Source organism: Epinephelus lanceolatus, chromosome 23, assembly GCF_041903045.1.
Source record: "Epinephelus lanceolatus isolate andai-2023 chromosome 23, ASM4190304v1, whole genome shotgun sequence".
NCBI lineage: Eukaryota > Metazoa > Chordata > Actinopteri > Perciformes > Serranidae > Epinephelus > Epinephelus lanceolatus.
Window position 1 is genome coordinate 20,384,770 of NC_135756.1, and position 19,585 is coordinate 20,404,354.

Here is a 19,585-nt window from a genome sequence, read left to right on the forward strand (position 1 = left end):
ATGATGCAAACCACTCATTAGCAAGAAGAATAGGAAGGCCAGGCTGGAATTTGCCAAAAGGTACAGAGATGAGCTTCAAAAATTCTGGGAAAAAGTTTTATGGACTGATGAGACAAAGATTAACTTTTTCCAAAGTGATGGAAAGGCGAAAGTTTGGAGAAAGAAAGGATCTGCTCATGATCCCAAACACACAAGCTCATCTGTGAAACACGGTGGAGGTAATGTCATGGCTTGGGCTTGCATGGCTTCTTCTGGGACGGGCTCTTTCATCTTCATTGATGATGTAACACATGATGGCAGCAGCAAAATGAACTCAGAAGTCTACAGAAACATTTTGTCTGCTAATTTAAAGAAAGATGCAACCAAACTGATTGGGAGATCCTTCATCATGCAGCAAGATAACGACCCAAAACACACTGCCAAAACAACAAAGGAGTTCATCAGGGGCAAGAAGTGGAAGGTTTTAGACTGGCCAAGTCAGTCTCCAGACTTAAACCCAATAGAGCATGCATTTTACCTGCTGAAGAGGAGACTGAAGGGAGTAACCCCTCAAAACAAACAACAACTGAAAGAGGCTGCGGTGAAAGCCTGGAAAAGCATCACAAAAGAAGAATGCAAAAGTTTGGTGATGTCAATGGGTCACAGGCTTGATGCAGTTATTGAAAGCAAAGGATTTGCAACTAAATATTAAATCTCATTCACTTTAATCTATTTTAAGTTTATATGTTCCAATACTTTTGCTCACCTAAAAAATTTGTGTTCCATTACAAATAATGCTATCTTCTAAGTTGTGTATCAGATCCAGATGTAAATACCTGGAAATAAAAGCTGAAATGTTGATCTCTTGTCTCATATTCATCTTTTGATGTCAAACCCAAATGTTTTCAGTCTACAACAAAAGTAAACGAATTGGACTCACTGTTCCAATACTTTTGGAGGGCACTGTATATATATGCCATCTCTGTGTGCTATACAGGACTATATGTCATGTGTTGCTACATGAGAATAAAGCAAGTGTAATATCCTCATCATTACTATTCAGGCTCTCTTTCACCCCTGTCCTCCCTCTTTTCCTCTGTCAAGTTTGGTAATGTGACTCCTTGTTCCTCGTTTTGTTTATTTCTCCTCTCCCTCGCTTTCGCTCCCTCTAAATTGTATTTCCATCCCGCGTTCAGGCTGTTTTGTCTCTTTTGATCAACTTAATAGTGGCCCTCTCCCTCTGTTTTCATTGCCTCTTCTTCTTTTTTTTTTACTCCTCTCTTTCCTGTTTTCTCCGAGACTGCAGTGAATGCAGATCATGACACAGATGAAGGCTCCTTAAATTAGTTTTCTGTAATTACTGGTGATTGCCACACAAAGCTGCCTTGTGCCGTGCGCGCTTGTGTGTTTCACGCATAAGTTGATGTGTCTGCTGAAAGTGTGCCGTGCTTCTTCGGTAAATACCCTCTCGTTTTACCTTTTCTTGACAGTCTTTCTTTTGTTTCAGCCCTCCCTCTCTCCATCTTAATCTCACTTTCACTACTTAGCAGTGTTTCTTTTTCATCGACAGTGAGATCTGGATCCTCCTCAAACATTTATTGTTTCTTTGGCCCGTTCTATTATCTGCTCTGTTTCTTTCTGCCTGCCTTTTTTCTGCTTAGACAAGACATGCTGATAACAGAGAGGCTGACAAAAGAAGGGATGATTATAGAAGAAGGGATGGATAGGCGGGTGGGAGGAGAAAGTTGAAGTACTTTGGAAATGCACATAGTAATGGACGGGAGAAAATGGGTCGTTTTCGTGGATGGTGAGTGGTGGGATGAAATGGGGCTCAGAGGTAAAGAGGGAGAGGAGGGGATGGAGAGGCAGAAGATGCTTTGAACAGAAGAGGAGAGGAAGGAGAAACAGCTGCTGTGGAAGGAGGGAGGGCTGGCCATAAGGAGAGTTAAACAGCGAGCAGTGAGAACTGGATTGAAGGAAACGCTGAAAACAGACTGCAAAAAGAGTGGATTTATGTGATAGAAAATGCAGAAAAGAGGAGGGAAGAGTGCAGAGATACGCAACGAGGTCTCGAGTTAAGCAGCTGCTCAGCCTCAGTTACCTCCTCCGCCAGAGACTTGTGTGGAAATGACACAATTTCATTGCGGGATGAGCTCAGGCTTCATTATTACTTTTCTCCTGTCATTCCTTATTCTCTTTTTGTGTGTCTTTCACTGTCCGTTTGTGACCGTCGTTCTCTCACACAGATGGGAGCCTGTTGGCGAGAACTCCAAACAGACACAGGCCCATGTTTTATTAATGCATGCTGCATTGTCGTCTTTACATCTCCCCGTCATAAACATTTAGCATCTGATACCAAGGCTTGCTATTGTTGCTAAAGTGAACCAGGCAAGGCTGAGGGCTTTTTTAACAGCCCTTCTGCTTCTTTCTCTCCGTCTCTTTTTCCTCTCCCCTTGTCTCTGTAGCTCCAGTAACAGGGGGAGAGGTTGTTCATACACTCTGTCTGTCCCTCGGCCCCTCTCCTTCCATCTGCCTGTTTCCATCTCCATCAGACGGGGAGGTTTTAAGGCCTATGCTAATTGATATTCTCACACATTTCTGTACTTCTGTGGCTCCCCATCCGTTTTTTTCCCCCAACATCTTGCTTTTTCCCCCATTTTTCTGTCAAACTACAAAAGTTTGGAGTCTTTTCAGCTCGCTGGCTATGTGATATTCGCACATATTCTCCCTTGTTCACCCTCATTTTCCCTCCTCTTTTGCTTTTAAGTCGCTGTCTCTGCGTCTCTGTCAGACAGGCAGGGTTTGATGCTCTCCCACAGACCTGCTTACTCTTCTTTTTACTTCTATCTTCCTCATCACTCATTTTCCTCCATCTTTTTTCTCTCTTCTTTTGTCTCTGTAGCTGTTAAGCTGGCTAAGGGTCGAGGCGTTTCTGCTTTCTTGCTCGCTTTTATCCTTATCTCTTACTCTGTCTCCTTCTCTCTCTTGGGTTAGTCGGATTCTGATGGGTGTGACTGACGTTGAATATATTTGAACTTAGTGGCAACGCAAATCAATTCTTTATCGACTTTCCTGTGCCAATATTCCTGTTTCACTCTTTTTTCACAAGTCTGAAAGTTTGTCTCTGCCTGCCAGTCCATTTCAGCAAAATTTAAATTCACACTGGCTCCATTGCGTGAAATCTTTCATTCGTTAGTAGATATCCTGCTACATTATTGAAGCAAAAGGTGAGCTTCCCTTGCAAATGTAGAGGAAAGTTGTGAGAGTTGTGGGTTTCTTGTGATATCCTGTTGTTGATTCCCAAAGGGAAAGCCTCCAACTCTGGGGGGAAGCTACAGAGCAGCGCCTCTGGCAGGCAGGGAAACAGTATCTTGCTCGGGGACACCACAGCAGAGTTTGTGCCTGTGTCACCGCAGCGCTTTGCTGTTGCAACGAGAAAACCTGGGGAGTTGAACCAAGTCTAGAGGAACATATGCTTGCACTTTAAATGCACACGTCGATTCCTCTTCTATTGAAATGATTAGACATTCTCACCGCGCTCGAGCAGCCCAATCTGAGCACCCAGCCTCCACCAAATAAGAAATCAAACCGAGAAATTTCACAGTTATTTCTTTAAATCAGAGGGAGTGAAACAATGCATTTTGTAAACATAAATCTGCCTGCTTGCCTCTCAGGCACTTTTTTGTGTCGTTTAGGAGCTTGTCGGCTTGCCAACTAAATCCAGATGAGGTGAAGAAATAAGCACAGGAATTTTTAAGGTACACTGGTGACAATATCATCAATAGTCACAGAAAATGGTTTACATAAAAGATATAATTAAGACTGTAGGGTGTTATAAAGGTAGAGTATCAAAATGCACTTTTAAAATAAATTACTTTTGAATTGAGTTGGGCTTTTGGGCGAAAACTTAGTCGAGGAAAAGTTTACTTCGAAAGAAAATCCTATTGGAGTAAAAGTTTTAACAAGTCGACAAAGACATCAGTGAAGCCAGAATGACTACATTGCACACAGAGGAATGTAATTTGTTAATAATGCCGACAAAATGCCCTTTCAGTGATATGTAAGTAATAATTGTGGACATGGAGAAACACTAAGCGTTGTGTTGTGTGACTCTAGTGTGATTGTTTGTGAAGTAAGAACAAAAATGTGTTTTGAAGCAACATTAAGCAGCCTGTTTACCCTAAAATTACAGCTTCAAAACCAGTTAGATGGTACACTGACTTGTAATAGGGAGAATGTTGCCTCTTTCATTTCCAATCCGTGCACGAATGCTTCTTTCTGCACAATGTAACTTTGATGAGCGGGTCGGGTCTCCCGAGAGAGGTAACCATAGGTAACCCTCTCCTGCAGCGCAACACAGGCGGATATTAACATCTTTCATAGGGAAGATCCTTTTCATTTCAAAGGCACAACAAAATTCAACAAACCACTTTGGAGCACTGTTCATTGTATTGAGTAGCTGTTGGAGCTCTTTAACATTACAAGCTACAAAGTGTCACAATTGCTGTCAAGCTGTCGGGGGCACGCTGGGCTGTCCCTGACCTGACTGTGGGGGTTCACATGATCCCCGTTTCTACTGAGCAGTACGGTTCAGTTCAGTTCGGTACGCTTTTTTTCCATTTCCACTGTGAAAAGTTGTGGATGGTACCAATGGAACTGTTCTGTACTGTCCCCATTTTTGGTCGCCCCTCTGTTGGGGTACCTAGCACACAGATCTGGTACTAAAAGGTGGAGCTGTGAACACTGCAGTCTGTTGATTGGTCAGTAGCGGACGGTCACTCTGCTCAGGGCTGAGCTGTGGCTGGTTTTGAGGCTCATGTAACCACTGTTCATACCGTGGAGAGTTTTACATGTATTAGTAAACGGTAACTATAAAATGAAAGGATGTTTTGCTGCCTCTCGCAGCAGCTGGAGTCTGAGGAAAAAACAACTTAATTTTCTGGGCTGACTGCCGGCAACTTTTAAGGTGGAATTTTACTTGTTATGTTACTTAGTGCATGAGTTGATGACGTGAATCCATCAGCACACCTTAAATTTCACTGTGACAACTTTGACCATTACTTTAGTTTTTATATCACATACACTTTTAGTAATGAGTGGATCTTCAATGTTATATATATATATATATATATATATATATATATATACATATATATATATATGTATATATATATATATATATATATATATATATATATATATATATATATATATATATATATATACATATATATATATGTATATACATACTTTGTAACAGAGCAAGCTAACGCAGGGCTGCAAGCTGTGTGCACTGTTCTGACGTAGTAGTAGCGATTTGTCTCACAGCTAACGGGAAAACAGCAGCAACAATCAGACAGTAGAGTGTAAATCCCAGCCTGTACCGAGTGTTTCCTTTACATTATTTATTTTTAGCGGCTGCCACAATATCATCAATGACCGCCACGTATTGATTCACTCTTTTTTTTTTTAATTATTTTTTTCCCCACTATTTAAAATGGGTAAAATCTTATTCCATTGTAGAGCTGTAGGCAGTGCATTGATTCGCTCAGCCCCTCCTTTCTACGCTCTCTCTTTCTCTGTTGTCAGATCACAAATGAGATAAGAATTATCTAGTGAGTACTAGCCACTTGGAGACTACAGCTCCGATGGACCTTCAGGTACCAGCTTTAGCAACTCAAATTCAGCCAGCATAAACCAGCACAAAGGGTCAGCGGCAGTGCTTGGTCTAACCTGTGTTACAGCAGCAACAGTTTGCTTATTCAGCAGGGAGTTAGGGCAGTCTGGGATCAGACACCTGGCGCTGAGGTTTGTGCTGACTGAGTGACTGACTGAGTTGCTACAGTGACTAACTAAAGGCTGCACTTACCACAGTGGCGTACCACTCTGAATCTGTATGGCTGCCAAATTGCAAAAATACCAGTTGTTGGATTATGTTGCTTTTATACAGACTATATAACATAAACTTTATAAACTTTAAGATTTTGGCAGAAACATATTTCTGCAGTGCAGCATCTAACCTTTGATAACTGAAATTGGTACTGTAGGTATCACTACAGGATGAAGTGGAGGAGAAGTGTTGCCAGGGTGACAAGTAAATCATTCATTGTTCAAGGTCACAGCAACGAAAGCGGAAAGTTGTGGATATCGGCACATTGATATGTCACTGCTCCCACGCTGTTGACACACAGTGCAGCCAGAGTGCATTCACACATTCACAATTTTGATTTAATGTTCTTCATAAAGAACAATAAAATAGTACATGATTATTTTATGTAAGTGAATTTATGATGCATTTTTAGCAGCTCAGTAAATCTCCACATGCCCTTGTTGCAGGCAACATTTTCTGGAAATGTGTTGTATAAACAAAACAAAACCCAAATGGAAATTCATTAGGCCAGTAAGCCTTTCCATGCATCTCTTAAACCAAAACATTAATCAGAACTGATGAGGGGTTGTCAGCTACCTGTTTTCCAAGCATATTGGCTCGATGCTGCCAGCTCCTGTCATGCCTATTGTATGTGTGTTTGCAGTAATTGCTGCTGCTTTTAAAAGTGAGCTGTCTTTATCCACCTTACTCAGAAATTGCCAACAAATAGTACAAACACTACGAGATTGAATAATCATTTTCTACTCATGGTAACCACTGCTTTCAGAGCAAACCGTCTGCTTTTGTGCAGCATAATTTAGAGAAGCTGCCAGCATGTCTCTGCTCCAAACAACTGTTTTAGCTGCTGCATCACTAACTGGCTCTAAAGAGGTATGATTGGTGCAAAGGGAACATTAGAAGAGAGTCGGCCAATAGGAGAGTGGTGAGAAAATGATGATATGCTCATCACTGGGTGAGAAATAAACCTTTTTGTGATGTTTTTTTACTGACCAATCAAGTAGCTGAAGGCAGGCCCTTGTTGCTGTGCCCTGTATAATATCTGACGAAATTTTTAATTACTTAATTGCCTCCCCTCTTATTTGGCCCTGTTAACGATGATTTATTTTTTTTTTTATGTTAAATATAAACATGTTGGTGCAAGGAAGAGAGGAAGAAAGGAAAAGGGTCAGGTAAGAGGAGAAAGACCAAAGCAGATTAAGATAGATTGATAAAACAAGGGAAGAAGGGAGTGATTTAAGGAATTCCTTAAGTAAACAGAGTAAAGAAGACAAGCAAGTGTGGAGCCGGATAAAAAGAGAGAGTTGGTAAATGTGAGGATGGCAGGTAGGAACAAAGGGAAGGCATGAAGAGATGATGAAAAATCAAATGGACATTGCAGTAAATGAAAGCAGATGAGAAGGAAATAAGATTTGGTGGTTGTAGTTTCTAGTCCGACGGGCATGAATATTTCCTGTAGCTAATTCTTTTTCAGTTGGATGAGGTAAACAGAAAAACTCATTTGTGTTTCCCTGTGCCTATTTTGCACAAAATGAGGGAAAAAGAAGAAAAGATTAAAAAGATACGGAGATCTGGAAGACAAAAGGGAGGGAGATGATTTGAGATAGAGAGAAGGGAGAAACGTGGTTTTGCTTGTCAAATGCATACCGTCTCTTTTCAAAACAAACTTATAACATAGGTAGAAAATGTCATTTTTAGGTCAACTACCCTAGGTTTAGGCCAGTGGTTCTCAACCAGGGGTCCTTGAGGGAGTTCCAAGGGTCCCCAGAAAAATGGGGAATAGTTAGTGTAACAATTTAATTTAATGCAAAGGTAAGCCTAATGTGAGTAAGATTCATAAGCGTGGCTATTCTGGTCATAGGTTTCACTTCCTCCAGGGTTATCTTCCCTAACTGTTGTCATCAGCTTTATAATTCTGCTCTGAATCATATATAAAAGCCCAGTTCAGACCAAAGATTCATGGCGAAACAAGTTCAAACAAGCAGCCACCCTGGACTTTCTTGCTCTTTATTACAACAGTTGCTCGGAGTATCAAAGAATGCTGCCGCCCAGTGAGTCCGATAAGCCTGCTAAAGGGTGCCTCGGTGCGTCGGTATCTGACGCTGAGGGCCACTGAGTCTTTGCACACTTAGTCTGTTTTTTCAGATGTATATTTTTAATCTGTCATCCGAAAAAAAAAAAATCATTACCCACAGAAACCTTGCACACTGATTCCAATGCATTTTATTGTTCTATTCGGTGTGAAAATTCGCAGTACTTGACAAAATGAACAGACGTGTTTCCTCCTTTGCCTCTTTCCACTCTCTACCTGTCAAGTCTTGAGTTAATAGACTGTCTTTTCTTTCTTTTCATGCTTTTGTTGTATTTAGACTAGATTTAGCACAAGAGGGCAGTGTTGAGGAAATTAATTTGAATAGGTGTGGCAACTCAGGCCCCTGGCATGCAGGTAGAGACAAGCCAGGCAAATTTTTGATGTATCAATGCTAGATGACTGCAGAGACGCTACTGGTATGTGTACTTTTGATTGATTAATTAATTAATTTGATCTGCACAATTAAAATATATGTTTGTGAGATGTGATGTTATTAGGGAAAGTGAGCAATCCATTCATAGTTTCACTCATTCGTTCATTGTGGTGCAGGTTATTTTTGGGTTTTTTTTTTGCAATGGCGTCTCATCAGGTTAAAAATGTTTGTTCACCTTATTTAGACGAGCATTTCATGTGTTTGTGGTTTATGACTGAGTTGTGTATGGTGGCTGAAGATAGTTTAGTTTGTTAATTCTGTTGATGGATTAAATTTGATTAGCTTGACGGCAGAATCTATAGTTCAGTGGTGTGTATATACATTTAAAGGTTTAAGTCGACATGATTCAATTATGAGTTTGTTTGCTGGATGGAATTTGATTAAATTTATTGATTGGTAATAACTTACTGATTTGATTTGAATCGGATTGATTTTTGTTCAAAAGAGATACTGATTGAGTTGACTGATTTTGTTTTTGTGGAATCCAACTGCTTTATTAAAGAAAAAGGAAAAATGAATGGAGTTGTTCAGCATCCTCTGTCGTCCTCTATGCCAGGTCAAGTTTAGGCAGGCTTTGAGGCTGAAAACCAAAATAACTCAACACTACCTTTCTGGCTGTCACCACTCCCTCCCTGTCTTTCATTTGGCTTTGCAGCTGCATGAAGAGGCGGAGCTGTCCTCCACATTTTGTGTGCGGTCTACATTCTCCTCCTCTTCATCATCATCCACCTGAGTATTACTGTCTGACCTGTTGAACGTGAGCTGTCTGAGTCATGAAATCATTCTGTGCAGCCTGTTGCACTGTCTTGTCACTGCTGTGTCCCACCGCCACACTTCTTCACTGACTCATGGTCAAACGTCTCTAAAGGCTTCTTACAGATGTGAAAAAACACAAAACTTGAACCTGTTCCGAATGCTTTAATGACCAATGAAAGTTTGGGACTCGGTGTGCGAATCAATTGCCACAACATATTTGATTTTAGACGTGCAATGATTTAGGACGGAAAAAACGGGCTCAGTGTGCAAAGGCCTTAAGTGGAAGTGAGACCAGGTTGAATTTCCAGGTGTTTGCTATGGTATGTGAGTTTGATGAATGTGCTTGCTAGAGAAAACTGCACAGTTGCTATGGCGTATTGTATTTGTAGCATTTATGAAGACATCGATAACGTCATCCTGTGCACCCACGACAACGCAAGCACAGTAATTAAGAAAAAGAGACAGCAGAAGTGTTTTGCCCAGCAAGCCCATTAAGTACACACCAAACATATGCTATGCTAGATTCAAATCAATGCAATTTGGGTTATAAAGAAGTCTGTGGATATCACACTAATTGAGCCTCTCCTACGGTGGCTCGCTGTGAGTTTATACCTCCTTTTGCTATGTAGTACAGGCAGGGTTAGAGTTAAAGAGGGAAAAGACTGCGTTGGACAGGATCCATGAGTTTAGTAATATGCATGTCCATGAGTGTGAGTGTGTGTGTGTGAGGAGGAACATTGGGAGTGATGATAGTTACAGTTGGACATGTACTTCGTCTCGTAGAAAGGGACCTCATTCATAACTCGTGGTCGCAATGAGAGATTGAGACCTCAACTTTGTCTCTCTATTGATTCAGTCTTCCTCCATTCATCTTTCTTACTCGGTCTCTCTCTCAATATGAGTCCTACTCATTCTTGCTTATTCTTCCTGTTGCCCATTATACATATCTCTCATTACTTAGGATGACAGTGAAGGAGCCTTTGCCTCTCTCTTCTCTTCTTCCGTTGTCTTTCTTTTCTCCTCTCTGTGTGATTAGTTCCTCCTGTCCTATCTTTCCTCTTTTAATCTGTCTTTCAATTCCATTTCAGTTTTAATCTCAAACACTTTTCTGTTTTCTTTCATTTTTTTTCTCTCTTGATGTTTTCTGCGCTTTCTTCTCTCCCTCTGTCTTCCTGACACTCTCCTTTGTCAGCCTCTATTTTCATCCCCTTAGTCGATTTGCGATCTTCATCTTCACACTGTTTCTCTCCGACTGTATATATATCCTCAGCATCTTCCCGCCATATCAATGACTTATAGTACACAGGTGGAATTTCCATAATGCAGTGCTTCCTCCTCATGCTCACTGTAATTGGATTTCCTTTATGCTACGCCAGATTCGGCAGTCTGATTTGATTGTATTGCTACATAAAAGACAGAAGGCGAGTAAGACTGAGGGGGAGAAGGATAAAAGGTTTGTGTTCAGCCTTATTGGCGCTGAGAAAACTAAACCTTAGAGGAAACATAAACTTATCCATGCGTGTGCATATTCGATCACACTCTACGGCACACACACACACACGCAGGTATATTACAACACAGCCTAGATTAAAGACTAAAGGGGACAGTTCTTTTTCCATATCGGCTCCTTAACACAGCACCTGGGGAAATATTACTTCATTATATTTATACGTACCTCATGTATGTAATTTGTGTATTCAGGCCTCTCTGCTGAGGTATAATGTCTTATTTCCTATAACTATTCACATGAAATTTAGACCAAACATTGGTATTAACTCAATAAAACTCCTTTGTTACTTTCCAATCCATAAAAATGCAATGCCAGCTTCATGACACTTCCTGTACAAAGACACTAAAGTCTCACTGTCTTCAGGTGGAGTTTTGGCTCATTCCTCCACACGCACCATCTTTAAATCTTGATGATGCCGATGGTGAATCTTGAGCTTCAGTTCGTGCCCCAAATGTTCTATTAGGTTGAAGTCTGGTGATTGACTAGAACATTTCAACACCTGTATTGTCTTCCTTTGAAGCAACAAGTCTCTTGTGCAGTATGTTTTGAATCGTTGTCCTGGCGGAAGTTCGAGCTGTGCCTTATCCGCATCGTCCTGGTGGATGGCAACAGATTCTTCTCAACATTATTTCCTGTACATGGCTCTATTCATCTTTCCGGTGATACTTTGGATTCTGTTGGTACCATGAGAAGAGAAACCAGATTTCAGAAATACTGTACTGATGCAATACGTTACAGTTGCTCTGATGTAACGTGTAGGGAACTGTTGAAGTAGAAATAACAAATATAAAGTGCAAAGTATGTAAAAATATAGAGCATGTAGAAAATATAAAATGATGTGCCTTAAGCCACATTACAGCTTATACAACTAGTATGTAAGGTTTATAAATAGAAAAATATGTGTATAATGCAACAATGTACAGCACAGTATATACATAAGTAGAAATTAAAATAAGAAAAATATACAATTTACACAATATATTCAACACGTCAAGACACACTGGGTTTATTACTTATTTATTTAATTGGGTGAGACCGGGGATGGTTGTATATTAGTTGTAAATAAATTTGGGAATTTGCTGAAATAATGAGTTAAAAGAAGAAAAGAAAGAAAAGAAACTTCACTGTAGTTTCTGTATTTTTAGTCATGTGGAGCCAGTTCTTTTCTAAACATGACGTGTGGTATTGTATAAGTAATTTTTTTGTCTCGTCTGATCACACTAGCATTTAAAGAATTCTCCAAAAGTCATGTAGCAAACTTCAAACAAGCTGTTTGAATATAAGACGACATGTTTAGAGAAGAATTGGCTCTACATATGACCTGAAAAATACCCAAACTCTAGTGAAGTTCAGAGGTGGAAGCATTATGGTATAGGCCTGGTTCTTTTCTTGTGGTACCAGAAGAATCCGAATTATCAGAGGGAAGATGAATGGAGCTATGTACTATGAAAGTATTGAGAAGACTCAATAAGAAGACTGTTGCCTGTATAGATAACATATTAAGCAAACTGTATATTTCTAATCAGATATTGGTATAATTAACACTGTGTAAATGTTTCTATCCTTTCTATATTTCCCTCAAGCACGGTACGGTCTCTTTCAGCACATAAATATAAAGACTTCGGCAGTTTATAAGTGGCCGATAGCTGTAGTCCATACATTTTGTTACATATAACTGTATTTTTTCCCAAATCTGAGAAGTTCCTGGTGGTGTTTGTCATCGTGCTGCTTAGGTGTACTTTTGTCTTTCAAAAGATCTTGTGAACTCTTAACAAGGCAATATATTCTTCAGAGGAAATGCAGCTTGAGGAGGACACATCTTCCAATATTTTAAAAGATGTGCCCACCAAATCTTATGAAACTTTTTTATTTTTAAATGAATAGTTCTTGATAAAAAATTGAACCATTTGAGCGCCAATCAAAGTGTAACCGGAGTTGACCGTATCTCCAACATCTTCTGCCTTTGTTACAGGAAGTGCCGGCACGCCAGTGGTTTTCAATGAGAACGGAGACGCTCCAGGAAGATACGATATCTTCCAGTACCAGATCACCAACAGGTCTACTGCAGAGTACAGAGTCATTGGCTCCTGGACCAATAAACTACACCTCAAAGTGAGATTTTATGCACACGTGTTTCCAGCTTGCTGCATGTTCAACCTTCTTCTCCATCTGCAATAGTTCTAACAACTTCTGTGTGATCAAGAAAAAATGCCTTTACAGAATGTTTTTTGATTCGAGTGGTTTATCGAAGCTTCTGAGGCATTATAGACCAAATGCCTCGGCAGAATGAGAGTTCAACATCACTTTAAGCAGCTGCCATGAATTCAGAATCCCCCTGTCACTGGGCTGGATTTGTTTGAGATATTGCTTTCGTTGAGATGCAAAAGTTTGCTGGGATTGAGCATTTTTACAAGGAAGTATGGCTTTTTCTTCTTATCAGAATGCTGAGTGTTGTGCAGGGACATACTCACGCTGACATACACCCACACAAGGTCACTCACAAACAGACATAAACAATCTGTGAATGCTGGCACAGAAACTGGAGCGTACACCTGAGCGTCGTATACATCCACGCAAAAACACATAACTCAAAGCACAAGAAAGCTGGAATCCCATTGTTGTTGTTTTTTCCTCTTAGTTTCTCATTCTCTGACTTCCACACACACACACACACACACACACACACACACACACACACACAAACACACTTCCTGAGCGCGCCGTTGTGCTTGGTGCTATGAATCCACCCAGGACTTCATTAGAAAGGCCAGATGACAGATGAGAAGACTAATAGCCACAAAGTGCTTTCTGCCTGATGGACGGCCTGGCTGACTGAGAGGGAGGGAGAAACGGCAGCGACACGTAGGATAACACATAGTTAAGACACACATGATTGGACTCTTTGACAGTTGACAAATTAACAGATGGATTTGATTTGTTTAACAGTCCAGTTGGGTTTGGAGGCACTGTGGCAGATGTAGTGATGGCAGCAGGTGAACCTTTTCCTGATCGACACACTGTTTGAATGGTCATCAGTATAAAGTGTGGACAGCTCAGTGCGACAGGCAAAGTTTGAGTCAAATCAGTGACTTTCATGGTAAATGTTTGGTTGGACTTAACCCGGTCAGCCACATTTAACAGCCCACAGTAAAACCACTGACAGGTGAAGTGAATAATATTGATTATCTTTTTACAATCCAATATCCTACTGGGAAACCTTGGGTCCTGACATGTATGTGGATGCCATTTGACACACACCACCACCCACCCAAACACATGCAGACCAAGAACACCCCTCACTGCACTTCGCCTCATGGCAGTGGACACTCCAGCAGGACAATACGCCATGCCACACCTCAAAACTGGAATGGCCCGGAGAATCTGACAAAGAGCTTAAGGCATCGTTCTGGCCTCTGAATTCCCCACATCCTAGTGTGATTGAGCATTTATGGGACGTGCTGATACCCCAGAGCCAAGTCCGATTTACGGTGGTGCCTTCTTGGATCAGGCTTGGCTCTGAGATATTAGCTTTTAGGATGTTCCTTCACATATAACCATCAGATATGACCTGTTCTGAATGTATATGTGTAGTTAGGGGGTACCGGTACCCCAAAATTACCTTTTTAAATCCAACCAAAGTCAGTAAAATTAGGTTATAAAGCATGTTATCATTGAGTTTTCTGCACGAACAAATTTGTTCGTCCATTAAAACCATGATGCATATCAGCACTCAGACTGAAACCTTTTATGAGACCAAACTTCAAACCAGTGCCTTGGCTTTTTCATTCTGTGGTCTAACTGTTGATATCTGTGACAAAGCTGCCACTTGAGAGGGGTCGAAATATCATCTAGTGATAAAGTTTTTTGTAATACCAAACTAGAATTTGCCACCTTGGATGGTACCACTTTTTCAATTCTGAGCTGGACCCATAAAACACGATCACCACCAATTGCCCATAATGTTTTCAACCGTAACAAATAGAAGTTTCCACCATTGCCCCATATGTGTGTCCTATCCAATCCCATCGAAGATGTACAGGATGTCTTTTTTCTGGCACATCATCACGAGGCACAGATGTTATAGATACTATACAGAATAAGTTATACCCAATTTAGATGTGGATACACCCATAGGAGCAGTATGGCACAAACTGTAAGTGGAAAATTTGGCAAAAAAAAAAGGTTGTTGGGTAGTAGTGCCCCAAATTCAGGTGCAGTACATTAGATTACCCTTTTAAAACAGAAACACTTTGGAATAGACACCAGATATGCTGGACAGGTGAATATAGACTCTCCAATATTATCATTTCACTCAGACCATGTAACTGCAAAATGTTGAAACTTTGCTTTTGACCCAGAATTAATAATGCTCCACTAAATCCATGAAGGTATACTTCTAATAAATGATGCAGGAGGGTATTAGAACCAAATTAAACTATGAAACATTGCTAGTGCAATTTCTACTAGGTTGAGTTTGATTGACAGGGCTGCATTGGCAGCAGATCCTTTGAGTCCTCTGGGTTGTGAGGTGGAGTACCAGCACGTCCCAAAGATGCTCGATCGGCTCAAGTGTCAAGTGGCATTGACGTCAATGCCAGGATTTAAAGCTTCCCAGCAGAACATTTCATTGTAATGAGATGATCAGTGTTATTCACTTCAGCTGTCAGTGGGTTTTTTTAATGTTGGGGCTCATCAGTGTATGTAGCCTACTTGGACATGTACATGCAGTTAGGTTGATGTTTTTAATTAAAGCGGAGTCCTACATGCCCAAACAGCTATTATTCTGTCATTTAAGTAATTAATTGAAGAGAGGTTCATGACCGGGTCTATGTTGTTTTGGGCGCTGCATAATTTATGGTTATTGTTGCAAAACTAAGGTATGTAAAAATTCTGCAAGAACCGTTAAGGCTATGATTAAAGAACGAGTAAAAACACTGAATAAACAGGAAAAAACAGCACCCAGTAAAAACTGTTTCAACAGTTTGAAACCCTCTACACTCATTAAGTTATTTTCCTGACAGATATATTTGCAGCACTGAGTTGTGAACAGCCAGGAACTCAATATTGGTGTTTAAATGCTGAAAGTGTGAGTGTTTCTATATGTGTGTCAATGATCAAATCAAGTCCACTCTCTCTGTCCCTGATGAGTTTTTCCTCCTAACTAGTTTTCGTTGGACTGGTACATTGTGTGCCTGTTTAAAACAGTAACGCTCCATTTTACTCAGCACCCGTCGGCAACGGATGAACCTCAGGGACTGGGTATAATTACAAACACTCGCACACATAAGGACAAATTAAACCCGCACATACCAGACATACGGAAAGCTCAGGGATTCACTAAAATGCCAGCATGACACAAGCACAAACAAACTAAATGCACACATGGAAGAACATTTGCACAAATGCACACAGACACACACACACAGAAGGAAATACAGATGGCCTATTTGTGCCAGATCTGATTATGGTCTGATTGCTGGCTTCCAGACTCGCTGGTGTTAGTTTTGTGCCCGGCAGCTCTCAGGAAAGCGATCAGAGGATCTGCTTGTGCTAATTGCTCTCCAAGTTGCCCTGAAGACGCAATTTCTGCAGGTACAGAGAAAACTGAGTGTTAAAGGACTGTTAACACAAAGTAATGTCAGCTTCAGCAGATGGCTGCCAATCTTTTTGTCGAATGATATCCCACAAAAAGGTGGGGAGTTTTGTTTTGCCACATGAACACACAGATATATCAAGTTTGTTCTGTTGCACTTAAGACAAAAACAAACAAAATGTGCATTTGCCATATGGGACAGATCTAATACCTTTGTCTGATTGTCTCTCTGTCTCCTCTCTTATCCTCTCCTTCTTTTCTACACTAGGTTGAGGCCATGCGTTGGAAAACAGGTGACCCATCTTTCCCACCGTCTGTATGCAGCATCCCATGCCGTGCGGGCGAAAGGAAGAAAGTGGTCAAAGGAGTGCCGTGTTGCTGGCACTGTGAGCGCTGTGAGGGATACCATTATCAGGTAAATCTCCGGGGAAATACAGACCACAAGTACTTTGTGTTGGCTCAGTTGGAAGTAAACCATTCCCCTTTGATGGAGAACTTTTAGCAGGATGCTACGCTGTAGTTTAGCTCATGGTATGCAGCACAATAGCTGAAAGACACAATGCTAAACGTACCATACCACCAGAATGAAAGGAATAGTTTGGTTTTTTTGAAGTGAGGCAGCACCAGACCAGCAACTCTCGTGTCCTGCAAGGTAAAATCACTGTTTTAGTGAAAGGAGACTGGTGGCTTTAAAGAGACCCATATGACAGCTTCAGTTCCCCATTGGAATAGGCTCGCGGACAGCAAGGTACTGTAAAGGGATGAAATTACCTACGCTGACTATGGATAAGTACCGCAAACAGCCCTGCTTCCAAAAATCCAAACTAAACCTTCAAGCCAGTTTGTTGATGGCCATATCATCATTGTGCAGTCTCATAACACGCCACTATAAGGCTTGACGTTAATTTGCAAATGGTATCTTACTACATTTTCGTTTATTCAGTGAACTATTTTTGTTCTATTTATGTTTTTAAATCCAGAGCTTTTGCTGAAGACTTCCCTCCGAAATGAACGCTGTCTTAATATTTGCATTACACGGTAAACAGGTTGCAGGCAATAAAATACACCTAAAACATTATTCAATTTTGTCTCTCAATCATGGAGGATTTAGCGAATAACATACTGTTAAATCTGTTTGAAAGTGGAAAACCTAATGTGGTACATTTATGAGGTCAATGGCAATGTGATTTAGTAGAATCGTAGACAAAACCTGTAATTGACTTTTTGCACCAATGCAAGCGCTCCACCCCCTGTCCATCTTGTTCGTGCCAAGTCACACCATGAATATAAGTCCCTCTTTAAATTGACTGTTGTGACGTAAAAGCCTCCAGAAGCACATTTGGACCTGCTTAACAGTCAAAGCCCTAATCAGTCCCATTTGTTGAAAGGCTTTAACAACGCATCAGCTACAAGATTTGTTTACAATAACAGCACTTTGACGTTATGAATGTATCAGCCTCTGCATGCATCTGCTTTCTGACAGCTGTTGCCTGCTTACCCTCGCACTACAGTGGAGTTCTGTCCCCCTGTGTGGTGATCAGGGCTTTTTGTTTCAACTCATTTTAAGGCAATCAAAAAAAAGCCACTTAGATGGCCCATTTTGGATTTATATATGCAAGAAGAACCCCACAGATGCCATTATAGCAAATGGAAGTACATAATTTGAGGTGAGGGGAAGAGGGTCCGATCACATATTATAAAGATACATCTCCCATGTTAATTATATCACGGTTGGGGACAATTTGGCAGCGCATCGTCCTTCTTATTAAGTTGGAAAAATCCACAAGCGAGCGAGTATATGTGCAAAGAGTTCCCCCTCGTTCAGGAAGCAATAAAGGAAGGAGAAAATATCAGCCATAACAGCAGCTGGCGATGCTTGTCAGAGCAGGTGATCAATACTAATTTTGCAGATACATGCATTTGCTGTAAAATCAATAATCTGCTGACACATTTACCGTAGATTTGGGTTTTTAGTGGAGTGGGAAATGGCATACGGGCATGACAAAAACAAGCAAGTGAAGTGTAGAGCAAGTGTACAAAAATGGGTAAAATGTGTGCCGTCTTTCTCCTCACTATCAAGTCAGTTTACAGAGGTAGATGACACACAGTCGCTCAGCCTCTGCTGCTCGCTAAATGAATCATCTTTTGAGATGTTTTTGTATAAAAGCAGTGGAGATTTACACTTTATTTGTATAAGTGTGGGAGCTATATACAGATTTACCATATCTGTGTGGAGAGTTTGGGTTAGATGAAAGCATTGGGGATTTGTGTGTATTTACATATCTGTAGGAGCTGTATACAGATTTAACGCCCACAAAAAATCTTTAATGTATCAAACCTTCTCTCCCCAGGCGTCAGAGTTCACATGTGAGCTGTGTCCATACGAGATGCGACCTGATGCCAACCGCACCGGCTGTGTCCCCATCCCGATCATCAAGCTGGAGTGGCACTCCCCCTGGGCCGTCGTCCCCGTCTTCATCTCCATGTTGGGCATCATCGCCACCTCTTTCGTCATCGTCACATTCGTCCGGTACAACGACACGCCAATCGTGCGAGCCTCGGGACGGGAGATGAGCTATGTGCTGCTAACGGGAATCTTCCTTTGTTACGCCATCACGTTCCTGATGATTGCGACGCCAGACGTGGTGGTGTGTTCATTCAGGAGGATTTTCTTGGGCTTGGGGATGTGTTTCAGCTACGCCGCGCTGCTCACCAAGACCAACAGGATACACCGCATCTTTGAACAAGGAAAGAAGTCTGTAACAGCACCCAGGTGAAGACTATACCTGTCTGTCACAACACACGCTCTCTGTCGGGGTGTTCGGTACTAGTTGATTTGAATGAGTGCAGCGAAGGTCACTGTTAGTGTGTTTGTCTGTGCACTCAGAGATGTAACCTCCACTTCTTCCTTACTAAGCTGCTTGCCATCATTATTCATCATTATTTCCCATCCATAATTTATGAGCATCATGAACTCACACTCACCTATTGTACTGTTTGCACTCAGTGTGAGTGACTCTGGAAGAGAGCATCAACTGAGTGGCTAAAATGTTAATGCAGTATTTAATACCGCTCAGGTTCATGTCCCCGCTACCCAGATGGTCATCTGTTTTTCTTTCAGCACCATCCATCTGCATGCCTTTTGTTATTGTGCCACCATTACTCATACATATAACGAGTTTTTATGCTAATTAGGATTTTCCAAATTCCAAGAAAGACTGGACAAATTATTTTGTTGTTTTTTGAGTTGTTTGTGAGTGTCTTTAAATATGTAGGCAAACAAGCAAATTACAGTAAATACTCTGAACAAAAACAGAAAGAAGATTAAGGTAAAT

The 19,585-nt window shown here is 41.0% G+C and overlaps 1 protein-coding gene across 4 annotated transcripts in view; it reads left to right on the top strand.

Annotated features, from left to right (window-relative positions):
• grm8a (glutamate receptor, metabotropic 8a) overlaps window positions 1-19,585 on the top strand; it is a 337,808-nt gene that overhangs the window by 279,542 nt on the left and 38,681 nt on the right. For all 4 annotated transcript variants that reach the window (XM_078165099.1, XM_033615178.2, XM_078165097.1 and 1 more), the window contains exons 9-11: window positions 12,630-12,769; window positions 16,519-16,665; window positions 18,602-19,023. In XM_078165099.1, the coding sequence (XP_078021225.1) occupies window positions 12,630-12,769; window positions 16,519-16,665; window positions 18,602-19,023 (709 nt within the window). The remainder of the gene's footprint in view (window positions 1-12,629; window positions 12,770-16,518; window positions 16,666-18,601; window positions 19,024-19,585) is intronic.